The 13,988-nt window shown below is 36.4% G+C and overlaps 1 protein-coding gene across 2 annotated transcripts in view; it reads left to right on the top strand.

The window, feature by feature from the left end:
* The window catches only part of CPQ (carboxypeptidase Q), a 441,869-nt gene that overhangs the window by 204,144 nt on the left and 223,737 nt on the right, over positions 1-13,988 (top strand). For both annotated transcript variants that reach the window (XM_090282787.1, XM_090282789.1), the window contains exon 4: positions 1,648-1,855. In XM_090282787.1, coding sequence (XP_090138913.1) covers positions 1,648-1,855 — 208 coding nt within the window. The remainder of the gene's footprint in view (positions 1-1,647; positions 1,856-13,988) is intronic.

Raw genomic sequence — 13,988 nt, 5'->3', positions numbered from 1 at the left:
TCCTGCATGTTTCAAAGTACTTTTGGTCATTAATCATTCTACCATTTCAGTGGGAAAAGTTAGCACTGAAGAAATAATAATAACAACTGATATTTACTAAATAATTACTGTGTGCTAAACCCTATTTTAAATCCTTTACATATTCTATCTCTTTTCTTCCTCATAGCAATCTAATGAGGTCAATACTAATATTATTTTCCACTTTACAGATGTAAAAACTAGGAAACAAAGAGGCAATGTAAGTTGCTTGGTGTTAGGCAGGTGGAGAATGGTAGAACCAGGGGACGATCTAGGTTATGTGACTCCATAGCCTGCCCTGAAGCCAAGTTAGAGCAGATCAGGCATATTCCACAGCAGGGATTCAGATTGAGGGTTTCTGTATTTATAAGTCTTCACTTTATTAGTCATTTGTCCTTATCATTGATAAAGAATAACATATTCAATCAAAATTTAAGAAATATTCATAAAAGGTATTCTCAGATGCTACTAAGATCTTGAGATTACATAATCTTAATAGGAATAATGTAATGAATAAGTTAATAAAATAAATATTTAACATTTATTGAGTGCTTCCTATGTTCCAAAGTAAGTGATTTACTTGTAAAAATTAAATGAATGTGTAAAATAGCTCTATGAAATAGGTATTATTATTATTATCGCCTCCATTTCTAAATGAAACCACTCAAGCAAGTATAATTAACTTGCCCAAGGTCAATCAGCAATAAGTGACAGAGCCCAGATTTGAATCCTGACAGTTTTACTCCTGATCCTGTTCATAATCATTGTTATATGATGTCTCTAAGTAAGTAATCAGTCCCCTCACAGATGGTCACAACAATACGGTCACACCAAGAGAGCAATTTTAGAAAGTAAGTTTGATAAACTCAGTTAGCACATAGAGGCTGAATCAACTGTGGATTAATATAAAATTCATTTACAAGTGTTTCTAGTAATGTAAGAAGCACCTAGAAATTAATAGGAAAAACTTGACCCATTGGGATAATATTTCTCCTTTAGAACCCAAAATATAGTAATTTTCTTTTCTTTTTTTTTTTAAAGCAGTACAGGTAGGTACTGGGGTTTTTCCAGTGCTTTTCTTCATGGAAACACAAACATTTCCTGTTGTTCTACAGTTTTCTGCAGTGTTCTACCACCAATCAAGGCTACATATTTGGACCTCAGTGTTGGAGTGGGTATAGAGTAGCCCCAGAGTCAGTCAGGGACCAGAGAGCTGGGTGTCTCTGGACCACTATTTTTCCAGATATGTGGGTCTTCTGGTCTGCTGCCTTGATGGACTTCAGAGCTCCCTCTGTCTTCTGAAACCCGTGTGTTTACCTCTTGGTCATGAAGGCACTCTTAATGTTCTTCCGAGTTTGAGGCAGTTTGCAACTTTAAAGAATTACCCAAATAATCAAAGTAAATTCTTGTAATGTTTTCAATGAGACAATTACTGAATTGAAGTTTCTAAGTTATTTTTCCAAATAGAAACACTATGCTTACATCAGAAGCAAATAATATTGCTCACTTGTCCTATTCCTCATATGCAAACAAAAATCAGTGAAAGTCAAATGTCAAATACAGACACTTAAAACAATACTTGTGGTTTATTTCTACCTTTAATGTAACCTGGTGGCTTATTTTCTCAAGTCCTCACACAGGTGTTCAGGAATACCAAGATGGTGTGCCAAAAATCCCAACGGCCTGTATTACAGTGGAAGATGCAGAAATGATGTCAAGAATGGTTTCTCGTGGGAGCAGAATTGTCATTCAGCTGAAGATGGGAGCAAAGAATTATGCAGATGCTGATTCCTTCAACACTGTAGCAGAGATCATTGGTAGCAAGTATCCAGAGCAGGTGAGTGCAAGAGGCAATAGGTTGTCTGGGAATAGGGAGTTGTGTTCAAGAGATAACATGAGTCTGTAGAAATGGTCCTTGTAGACTCATTAACTGCACATGTTTCATATGCATATTTTTTCTCATCAAAACTTTTATACATTGACTAAAGAAAAGAAGGACTGATTGAAGGGTAGAATGGGATTCATGCTGTGGAAATTTAAACTATGAATAGCTGAGGGCAATATTTGTACGTATTTGTTGTATTTATTCCATTTGGCACCAACTTGGCATTTGAGATCATACCGATAGCTAATAGTTATTGTGCTTATTATGTGAATGATCTTGTTTGGTCCTTTCAAAGCTCAGTAAAGAAGGACTGTTTTCTTCATTTTATAGGTGAGGAAACTAACATAGAGGGAAACACTTGCTTAAGGTCCACACAACAGTAAGTGACTGAGAAGGACTCAAACCCACAATCTTATGAATATTAAACTGAGATTTAAACTACAATTTATGTGCAATATTCAGAATTTTTATTTTTTTTTAGATAAATTTGAAAATTAAATAGTCCTATGGGAAGGTCCAGACTGTATACTAGCTGCAGGTTAAATAACTTTGGCAAGTTATTTACTCTCTGAGTTTTAGAGAGCATATCTACAAAGAAAGGGACGGTGTATATAACTAACAGGATTATTATGAGGGCTAGATCAGTTAATGCAAATAAAATATCCTAGAAAACATAAGAGTAGGATCCAATTAGCTTCACAAGCAGCATATCCAAAGGGAGATCTCAGCTATCACCAGACCACCCTGCTGAGATGAATTCTGCTTTGTGTGGTCAGCATCTGTGCAGCATCTTATACGCTGTGGTTGGGGTTAGTTCTCATAGTCAGCCAGCCCAAGGGTAGACCCCACACACAAACAGACCAATATCTGTCAAGACTCAATTATAACAGAAGGTCTCACATAACCCACATAAGGATTCCTGAAACACCCAATTCTGTTGATCAAGAAAATTGTGTCATTTGGTCCCACAGTCCACCTACTACATAAGGACACCCTACCAAGACTGAGAGTCATACTAGATTTACCAAATACATAGACACAAACACAAAGAAGTGGCCAAAATGGGAAGACTAAGAAACAGACCCCAAGTGAAAGCACAGGAGATATCTCCAGAAAAAGAACTAAATGAAATGGAGGCAAGCAATTTACCAGATATAGCATTCAAAAAAGTGGTTATAAGGATGCTCTAGGGGCTTAGTGAGAACTTCATAAAGAGATAGCAAGCATAAAGAAGGGCATGGAAACCATAAAAGAAGTCCAAAATGAAGAATACAATATTTGAAATAAAGAATACACTAGAAGGAATAAATAGTAAGTCTTCTTTAGAAGAAGAAGGGAAAGAAAAACAGAGGGACATAGCTATAAAGAATAAAATGGCAATATATATGTACCTATCAATAATTACTTTAAATGTGAATGACTTATATGATCCAGTCAAAAGATATTGGGTAGCAGAATGGATAAGCAAATAAGACCTATATATAAGCTGCCTATAAGAGACTCACGTCAGTATGAAAGATATATAAGATGAAAAGTAAAGGGTTGGAAAAAGATATTTTATGCAAATGGAAATGAAAAAAAGCTGGGATAGAAAAACTTATATCAGACAAAATAGACTTAATAGTAAAGGCTATAACAAGAGATAAAAAAGGTCATTATATAATGCTAAAGGGATCAATCCAACAAGAGGATATAACCCATGTAAATATTTATGTACCCTACATAGGAACACCTAAATATATAAAGAAAATGTTGGTGGACATAAAGGGAGAGAGTGACAGTAATACAGCCATAGTAGGAAATATTAACACCCCATTGATATCAGTGAATAGATCTTCCAGACAGAAAATCAGTAAGGAAACAGTGGCTTTAAATGACACACTAGATCTAGATCGCATGGATTTAATTGATATCTTCAGAGCATTTCGCACCAAAGCAGCAGAGTGTACATTATTTTCAAGTGCACATGGAACATTTTCTAGGATAGACCACATGTTATAACACAAAACAAGTCTTAATAAACTTAAGAAGATTGAAATCATATCAAGTATCTTCTCTGACCATAATGGTATGAAGCTAGAAATCAATCACAAGAAAAAAAACTAAAACACACAAACACATGAAAACTAAATAACATGTTAGTAAACAATGAATGGGTTAAGAATGGGATCAAGAGAGAAATAAAAAGATACATGAAAATAGGAACACAACCCAAAATTTAGGGGACACACTAAAAGCAGTTCTAACAGGGAAATTCATAACATTACAGACCTACCTCAAGAAACAAGAAAAAGCTCAAATAAACTATCTAACGTTTTACTTAAAGGAACTAGAAAAATAAGAAGAACAAACAAAACCCAAGGTGAGTAAGAGGAAGGCAATAATGAAGATCAGAGCAGAAATAAATGAAACAAAGTATAAAAAATAATAGAAAAGATTAATGAAACCAAGAGCTGATACTTTGAAAAGATAAGCAAGATTGACAAACCTTTAACCAGATTCATCAATAAAAAGCGAGAAAACCCAAATAAGCAAAATCAGAAATGAAAGAGGAAAAGTAACAACTGGTTCCACAGAAATACAAGGGATTGTAAGAAAATATTAGGAACAGCTATAATATATGCCCACAAATTGGACAATCTGGATCTAATGGATAAATTCTTAGTAAGATACAATCTTTCCAGATTGAATCAGAAAGAATCAGAAAATCTGAACAGACTAATTACAACTGATGAAGTTGAAGCAGTAATAATAATAACAATAAAGAACTCCCAACAAACAAAAGTCCTAGACCAGGTGAAATTTACCAAACATTCAAAGAAGAACTAACACCTATCCTTTTCAAACTATTTCAAAAAAATTAAAGAGGAAGCAAGACTTCCAAGCTTTATTTTATGAGGCCAATATTATTCTAATTCCAAAAGCAGATAAAGAAACTATGAAAAAAGAAAATTATAGGATAATATCCCTAATAAATATAGATATAGATGCTAAAATCCTCAGCAAAATATTAGAAAACCAGATCCAGCAACATGCTAAAAAGATCATATACCATAATCAAGTGGACTTTATTCTGGTGATGCAACATTGGTACGATATCTGCAAATCAATAAATGTGATACACAACATTACAAAACTGAAAGATAAAAATCATATGATCAAAAGCATTTGATAAAATCCAGCACCCATTTATGATACAGACTCTCAGAAAGTGGGATTAGAGGGGACATACTCCACCTAATAAAGGCCATATATGAGAAAACTATGGCCAACATCATACTCGACGGACCGAAACTAGAAGCATTTCCCTTAAGGTCAGGAACAAGACAGGGATGTCTGCTTTCATCACTCTTATTCAACATAGTACTGGAAGTCTTAGCCAAAGCAATTATTTCTGAGAAGCAATTTTATTTCTAAGAGGAAATAAAAGGCCTCCAAATTGAAAAGGAAATAAGGAAAACTCATTGTTTGCAGATGACATGATACTGTATGTAGAGATCCCTAAAGATTCCACCAAAAAAACCCTACTAAAACTGATAAATGAATTCAGTTAAGTAGCAGGATACAAAATAAATATCCAGAAATCAATTGCATTTTCATTCACCAATAATGAACTATTAGAAAGAGAAACTATGAAAACAGTCTCATTTACAATTACATAAAAAATAATGCCTTGTAATAAATTTAACCAAGGGGGTAAAAGGCCTATATTAAAGAAAGAAATTGAGGAAGATACAAATAAGTGGAAGCATATACTGTGTTCATGGATAGGAAGAATTAACATCATTAAAATGTCCATAGTATTTCTCAACACAGTTAGAAAACTTTAAATTGTTTTTCAATCTCTCCTGTTTATCACTGTCCTATTGCCATGTACTGAATCCTGTTCAGTCCACTTTCAACATATTTAAAAAAATCTGTTACTGTTTTGTCTTTACTGTCATTATTGTCTGAATTTAGACCCTTGCTATTTTCCCACTGGTTGTTTTCTCATCTCTCTCTTCTGTACTTTTGCAATGTGGCTCTGAGTTTTCTGTTATGACACTGACCTGTATGGTGTTTTCCTGCTGTCAACCCCCTCTCCTGTTCCCTATAGGACAAAGGTTAAGATATAAGTAAAACTGGGGTACATAAGAGGGAGGGCAGTTTGGAAGGGTTAAGTAGAAGGCAATTACAGTTAAGAGGAAGTTATACATATAGTGTTCATAATTGAGCAGGAAATGAGAATGAAGAAAAAGGGAAAGGAAACATTTTTCAGGGATTCAAACATCAACTAAGAACTGTTCTTTCAGTGGCTGACGGAGTTCAACCCTCCTAAGTTCTGGCAAACTTTTTAAAAATCATTCAACTATATTTTAATTATCAGTAATGCTGCCAGTGGTGTAAACATTGGTCTTGATAGTTTAGGTTGACTAACTTACCTCTGACCTATCCTTGCTACCTTACTTCACATTATACTAAATAATAGCCCCAAATAACACTGAGCAGATAGTTGCAATGGAAATTATCTCTCAAAAAGAAGACATTACATAGAAATTATCATTATTCTGCCTGCAGGTTGAACCTCTTGGATGACTTGAAGGCCGGCTAACAATCATGCAGTGGCTGATAGATGCTATTCATTGCTAACACCCAGCACAACCTATTACACCTCATTATTCATGCACAACACTTTAATGAAAGGAAAGCAATTAGCACGTAAAGAATTCTTTGATTTGGCCTGAGACCCACAGAAAAGGTGTGTTGAATTTCAGTTCTGGAAGGGTATATATGTGACTGATGAAGCATTAACACATTTCAAAACTTTATTGCATAATCAAGCAATAAGCCTGGACTGAACCACAGGCTTTTAAAAATGCCAATAATTCAAAAACTTTATTGGGTTTCAATATGTGAAATGCCAGAGTAGGAGTATTACACACATCAAGCCTATCCTCTTCCTAAAGAACCCACAGTGCCACATTTTGACTCCTCCAAGCCCCAAACTCTCTCTCCACTTGACCTCTTCAGAAATTGCTCCTCTGTGATTTGGGCCCATTTTGGAGGGGCCAGCAGACCTTGACTTCGACAGCATGCATTTCACTGGGAGAAAGCAGTCCTCTGGGAGCTCTGACAGTAGACATCTGAACTCTTTTCTTTTAGCTTAATCCTTGGGAAATCGAATCAATGAGGCCTATCTACAGTTGAGAGTGAGTCTGGGAGTGAGAATGAAAGCTCTTTGATTTCTGAGCTGATTCTTCCTGGTGCTAGAATAGCAATATTATCATCTGCCCCCATTTATTAAGGAAAATTCATAGGAAACTTGTTGCCATTCATGAATAGGTTTTATTTTTTATTAACTCAATGGAGATTATTCTAACACAAAATAATCTTAGACAGAGGCAGAGAGGTAGAGGTTCTTTGTAATCCAATGTCAATCCCCTGACCTTTAGGGGAGAAAACTGAATAATGAGTGACTTATCTCAGGAGACCCAATAAATTTGTGAAAGGAACACACCTGGAATTTGACTCCAGATTTCCTGATTCCCATTTATTGTTACCCCAAGGATATTCCATTATGCCTGGGCACACCTTAGCTAGATAGTGTCTAAATCTGAAGGATGTAGGTAGGTTCAGGATACAGGCAGGGCTATCCTTCCCAAGTCATTCCATAGGAGAAATTGTGTTTTACTTTCATGCTTTCTCCTGACATCTCTTTCTTAGCACAAAGAACTCTCATAAATACTTTCCCTTGTTGTCTCCTTAGAGTGTCCTTAGAGCTTTCATGGGGGTTATCACCTGGGAAACCCACCTGTGGTTGGTTCATTTCTTCTATGTGTCCTTCCTCCTTTAGGTCTTTCTCGGGTCTCATTCTTTTTTAGCTCCTTGTCACTTGCGAAGAGGCTCTGATGGGTGAAGGCCTTCTGTAATGTTAAGGACTCTTTATGATGCCTTATTTCCCTGTACCCCTGGCCATACCCTTTCACTCTCACCAATCAGGTGATCAGGCATTTCTCTTTCAGCAGAAACCACAGACAAAGCCAAAATTGATCTACTACCAATTACATCATTTAAAAAACTTTTTATTTTGAAATAATTTTAGACTCAAAAGAAGGTACACAAATCATGTCGAGAGTTTGGATTCACTCCTGGACCAGCTTCCCCAGCGATAACATCTTACCTAATTGTAGTGTATTAACTTGAGGAAAATCACAAAAAGATACTCCTGAGAACTGGGGCTGTCTTGTGAAGCAGGGCTGGTTGCCTGCGGGAATCCTCTGTGTAGTACCCAGTGTGGGGGGACGCTGTTCTGACATTATGCCGAATAGTCCTTTCCTGGCTATGATGCTTTCAGGATATCCTACTCAAACAAGCAAACAAATACAGCAGGAGGATTGTGCTCAAATTGACCTGACAGGAGGGCAAATTACCTAAAATTAGGGGTTTAGTGCACCTGTGGGGAGAGGCTCTCTGACAATGTTGACCCTTAGGGCTGGCCCATTTCTTTTGCTTTTCACTAATTTCCTATGCCTTATTCTGAAGCTTGCTTAGTAAGTGCACTATTTAAAAAATCTTAATTTACTCAAGAATTTTTATGAGGGAATTGTGTGGAAAAGTATTTGAGATTTTTTTTCTTTTGGTTGATAATACCCAAACCCATTTTGATAAAACCCTGATGAGTAGAATTGCTTTTTTATACATGCCTTTTTCCTACAGCAGTTATTTTCATGGATTCAAAAAACTATTTCAGTTTCATATGCTGGTATTATTTCCAATATAATGCAGCACTGTGCAGGCTAGTGGAAGACATTGAAATGAAAACTCTCATTTGTTAACTGTATGCTTCACTTTCTTCTTCTTCTCCTTCTTCGCCTTCTTTTCCTTCATCTTCTTCATCTCCTTCATCTCCTTCTCCTTCTCCTTCTCGTTCTCCTTCTCCTTCTTCTTCTTCCTCCTCCTTCTTCTTAGTGTGGGTCAAGGTTTCTCAACAACATCACTATTGACATTTTGGGCCAAATGATTCTTTGCTGTGCGGATCTGTCCTGTGTATTGTAGAATATTTTGCAGCATCATCCTTCATCCCCTATAGTTGTGACCGTAAAAATGTCTCCAGACATTGCCAAATGTCTGGGACAAAAGTAACCCCAGACTGAGAGTCACTGGTGTGGAGCAGAGGAAAGAACACTTGGTGGGTTTTGCTAAGCATTGATTCTGGTTTTATTTTGTGCCAAATTAGTTGAGTGACCTTGGACCACTTAATCCTTCAGTTATAGGATGGGGGACTTCATCTGGAAAAATCTGGAAGGTCATAAAATCCTGTTACTTAAAAGATATTACTTGGAGACTATCATAAGACTGGTGGTACCCACTGTAGACTGTTAGATAGTAACAAGACATGGAGGGAGCCCTTCATTATTTCACAGAGTAGGGGTGTTGGTAGGTGGTTTTATTTGTTGTTTATATTCTATATTAAAATATAGTTAGAAGCTCTTTTTTAAAAAGCAAAACATATTCCTCTTTTGTGGCATTTCTTAGTCTTGACTGTATTAATGTGCACTGGGAATTTTTAAGATATAGTTTTGCAATATTCCCCAAACTTTTTTGAGAAAGAGTATGATAGAGGCCTAAGATCCATTGGATATCTTATGCTTTGATGTTTTTTAAATATTTGCTTTTCAACTATTATTTAATTGAACACACAGTTATTATCTGGTATGTGTCAGGCACAAGAGTGGTAGCAATAGCCTTGAGTGGGCAGAATAGCACTGTGCTTAGTTAGAGAAACACAGCCTATAGAATTCAAATCCTGCCTCTTACTTTTTGTTGGTAGTTTATTTTGCCTGTCTGACCCTCAATAAATATTAGCCTTCTCTGCAGAAGAGAATGCTTATACGAAAGCAAGGAGTTGAGAAATAGGAGAGGCACATCAGGAAGGACTATGGAGGGTCTGGCAAGCCATGCGAAGGCCTGGGACTTTGTCCTGTTGGCAGTAGGGAGTGACTGACTTGTAGCAGTAGACTTGTATTTTAGTTCACTCTGGCCATGGTATACATTTGAAGGGGAAAAGATTGAAGTCTAGTGAGGAGGTAATAGAATTTGAGCTGAGACCATTGAAACAGGTGAAAAAGAAGAGAAGGATTCAAGAAATATTTAGGAAATAAAATTGGCAGAAGCTGTTAAAGTCTTTGCATAGGGAGAAAAAGAAGGATAAGTCAGCCTGGGTGAGTAGGAAAATTTATTCATTAATTCTATAAGATACTGAGCTTCTACTATATGTGGTGTATATCCAAGTGCCCTCACAGCATTTGGGGTTCCATGGCAGAGACTGGAAAGGAAATAAGTAACTGCAATAGAAGATGGTAAATGTCATAACATGGCAGCTACACGGTACAATGAGGGCTCATTTCAGGGGACCCATGCAGGTCAAGAAGGCCAACCAAGGGTTTCTGGAGAGATCCAAGTAATTCCTCCAGAATGACTAGTTAACCATGAGGAGTTAATCATGCTTAAAGCTGATGGGAATGGGGTTGGGATGGGAAATAATCCAAGCAGATGGAGTAGTATTTATAGAAGCCCAAAGAGTGGTGTTATTTCTTTTTTAAGGAATGTGGTGTGACCTCCTATAATTTTCAGTTCCATTGGATAATGAACCCTGTTTTCATGGAGTTATGCTATAAAATAACCTAAAGAAAAAGACATGGCTTATTTCATATGTATGTGTTTTTAAAAATAAAACAGTGTTAACACTGATGCTGTCAAGACCCTTGCTGAAAGAATAAACAAAACCTGATCAAAATGGTGGACAAACTCATTCCATACATAACTGAATAGTTAGAGGCTCTGTAGCAAATGCATCTTTGTCTTTCATCTGAATATGTAGTCTGATGATTTTAAAACCTTCTTAATGGGTGCAGCAAGTTATCCTGCCTGGGTGGGAGCCCTTTTACTAACTTAAGCAGCTGTTTAAATTTTCATAAGCGAAGTAATTATTAAATCTCTCATGAACATGTTGGTTGGAACATTTGTTCACATTTTAACCTTGAGTTGGAAAGTTTTGGGAGGTGGGAGTAAAGAATTCTAAGCTGGCAAATTTTATTCTTTTTTTTTTTTCTTTTTTATTATAAGCTTTTTTTATGACTTAGAACAGCCAACCTAAATCATGGAAGGAAAAATACATGTGTGGCAAGCATGAGACATTTCATTGTTTATTTTTCAAATTTCTGCAATGTGCTCATAGCTGTGCATGCCTCTGGGCTCATAAAGACAGCAAATGGATACAGCCCAAGCCAGACAGACTGTTTTAGATAGATAGCCACCCAGGTAGGCAAAGCAAACCTTGTAGAGTTTACTCTTTCCTATGCTCAATAAGTCGTCTTAGCGTGCCAAAATGGGACTTGCAAGCAGGAGGATGCCATATTTCAGAGGTTTGAACACCTTCTCTTTATTAATAATGAAGTTATTTAGTATAAATAATAATCATAAGGTGAATGATAATCTACATTTAAAGAGTACTTACTAGGTGGCAGGCAGTATTCTAGATGCTTCTCCTGCATTTTCTCCTTTAATCTTCACTAATCTTGTCAAATGAACAATGCTGTTATCCCCATGATACAGATGAAGAAACTAAGGCTTAGAGCAATCAGGAAGTTCACAAAGCCCCTATGTGGCAAATCTAGGAGTCAAACTCATGTTTGTCCTATCCCAGGACATGTATTCTTCAACAATTCATTTTCCTGTACTTCTTAGTCCCTTTTCTATTCTAGTTTGTGAAATACTGCTACCTAAAGAGTTTCCTGTTTTATCCTAAATTAAAAGAAAACCAGGGCAACCATCAACATTGTAATCAATGACAACAAATGCTTTTTGAATACCTACTATATGTAGAACTCTATGTTACAAGCTTGAGAAATATTTTGAGGCAAAAAAGAGATGTGATAAAGGGACCAGGCCTGGTGGCTAAGTAAAGCAGGCAGTGAACCCTGGAACTCAGGCACTACAGCACGAAGTGAGACGTCGGGGCCTGCAGCACCGTGTCCTGGCTGGCCCACGTAGCGCTTTATCGTTTACAGTGTACTCTCATCTATATTATTCCATTTCATCCTAACAGTAAAGCTGATTGTTACAATTGCTACTTTAAAGATGAGGAAGCTGAGCTTCAGAGTAAATGACTAAGTCAGACACACATCTAATAAGTTGAAGATAAGATTTGAAGTTTGATTCTTCTATAATATGCTGTAGTCAGTGCCCCAAGCCCTGCAATTTAATATAGCATAAAGTAAGTGCTTTAGAAATGCCCTAAAGCAACCCCAAAATGAAATGGTTTAAATAAATAATTACAATATAATGCAATAAGAGTAATCATGGTGTTTTTAAAATATGTCCACAGATTCTTAGATCTCCTTTTAAAAGTACATGTAGGCTGTACTTACTGATTTACTTCTAATGAATAAATTGTGGCCGAAATGATGGTGTGTGATGTCTGAGACTGAAACCTAAAAAGCAGAGTGGCTTCCTCCTTACTTTTCCTCTTGGATCACTGACTCTTGGAGAAGCCACCTACCATGTTGTGAGGATACTCAAGCAGCCCTATGGAGAGGTCCACGTGGTGAATAACTGAGGCCTCTGGTAGCAACCAGCACAAATTAGCCAGCGAGTAGACCCCAAAGGTTCAGTAAAGTCTGTAGATGACAGCAACCCTAGCTAACATCTTGATCACAACCTTGTAGGAGACCTGAGCCAGAACCACCCAGCTAAGCTGCTCCCAAATTCTTGACCCACAAAAACTGTGGGAAGTAATAAATATGTATTGTTTAGAGCCACTAAGTTTTGGGGTGAACTAATGCAGCGATCAGGAAGCACAGGTACATAGTAGAAATGACTGTATCTGAACTGTCAGGAAAGCTGGCTACTAAAAGATGAGAGGGATGAATAGGAATTTAATAGATAGACAAAGAATTTAGTAGGAGGTGTTCTTGGCAAAGAGAGAAGTGTGTGCAAAAAAGTACAAAATTGTGCCACAGCAAGGCACATTTTATAAACATCAAATAAACAATGAGACAAAAGCTCCCAACTCTGAAAGCATAGCACTTGGGGTATGAGAATCTCACTAAGAACTTACTGCATTATATGATAATGTAGCAACTAAGGTTCCTAAGAGTGACTTAAGTCTGTAAGACATTAGGTTCCATATGGCTTATTTAAGAAGATAGGAAATCAATTAAAACTTTGAAATATTTACTTCAAAAAAATTAAAATGAAAAAAGTACTGTATGAATCCTTAGTGAAAGGGAAGTCCAGACTATCTGAAATAGCGACCTCCCTCTGTTGTTAGTTCACTAAACTTTCTGGGTTTGTGTTTTGAAAACTTGAAGCTTACATGTAGGGCCAAGAAATAGCTAATGAAGAACATCTGGGTTTTCTCCAGGACTTCACTCTACCAGTTCTGCTACAACAATCAGGTAGAAATTAACATTTTATAACCAATTATATGTTTTGCTTGGCATCATGCTAACCGACTGAATTTTTTTAAAAGAGATTTGCCCAAATTGACTTGTTATTCTAGGCCATATCTCATTCACTGACTATTTATTGAGTGCTACCCATGTGTTACCCACTGTGACAGGCCCATAAACCAAACCTTCATATTCGTGTTGCAGAAATCTCTTTGCATCCCACTTCCAGCTCCAGTATTTTCTAGAGTTAGTAGCAGCTCCTGGTAGAAAGACTACATTTATTGTTTAAGTTGGATTTTCATGTAAAATTAATACTTATTCATTTGAAAAAGAGAGAAAAATGAAAAGAATGTTTACTCAGAGACACATTAACTCAAGACAATTGCTGTTAACATCTTGCTTCATTTCCTTCCCTGTATTTTCTTCTATGAATATTTTTTATATAGTTATATTTTATACACAGTGTCAGACACAATTTTTGTTTAACATCAGGCAAAATAGCACTTGGAATAGAAATTTTTGATCTTTAAGTTATTCTAACAAATGGATATTCTGTAATTTATTTAACCTGTCATTAAGTGTTTTGATTATACATGGATTTTTCAGTAAAAATCATGTTATATATAAATAAATATGCAGCTAGGGAATTTTGA

Source organism: Furipterus horrens, unplaced genomic scaffold (assembly GCF_987537825.1).
Source record: "Furipterus horrens unplaced genomic scaffold, mFurHor1.1.pri manual_scaffold_7, whole genome shotgun sequence".
NCBI classification, from domain to species: Eukaryota; Metazoa; Chordata; class Mammalia; order Chiroptera; family Furipteridae; genus Furipterus; species Furipterus horrens.
This window is presented reverse-complemented; position numbering and strand designations above follow the sequence as displayed.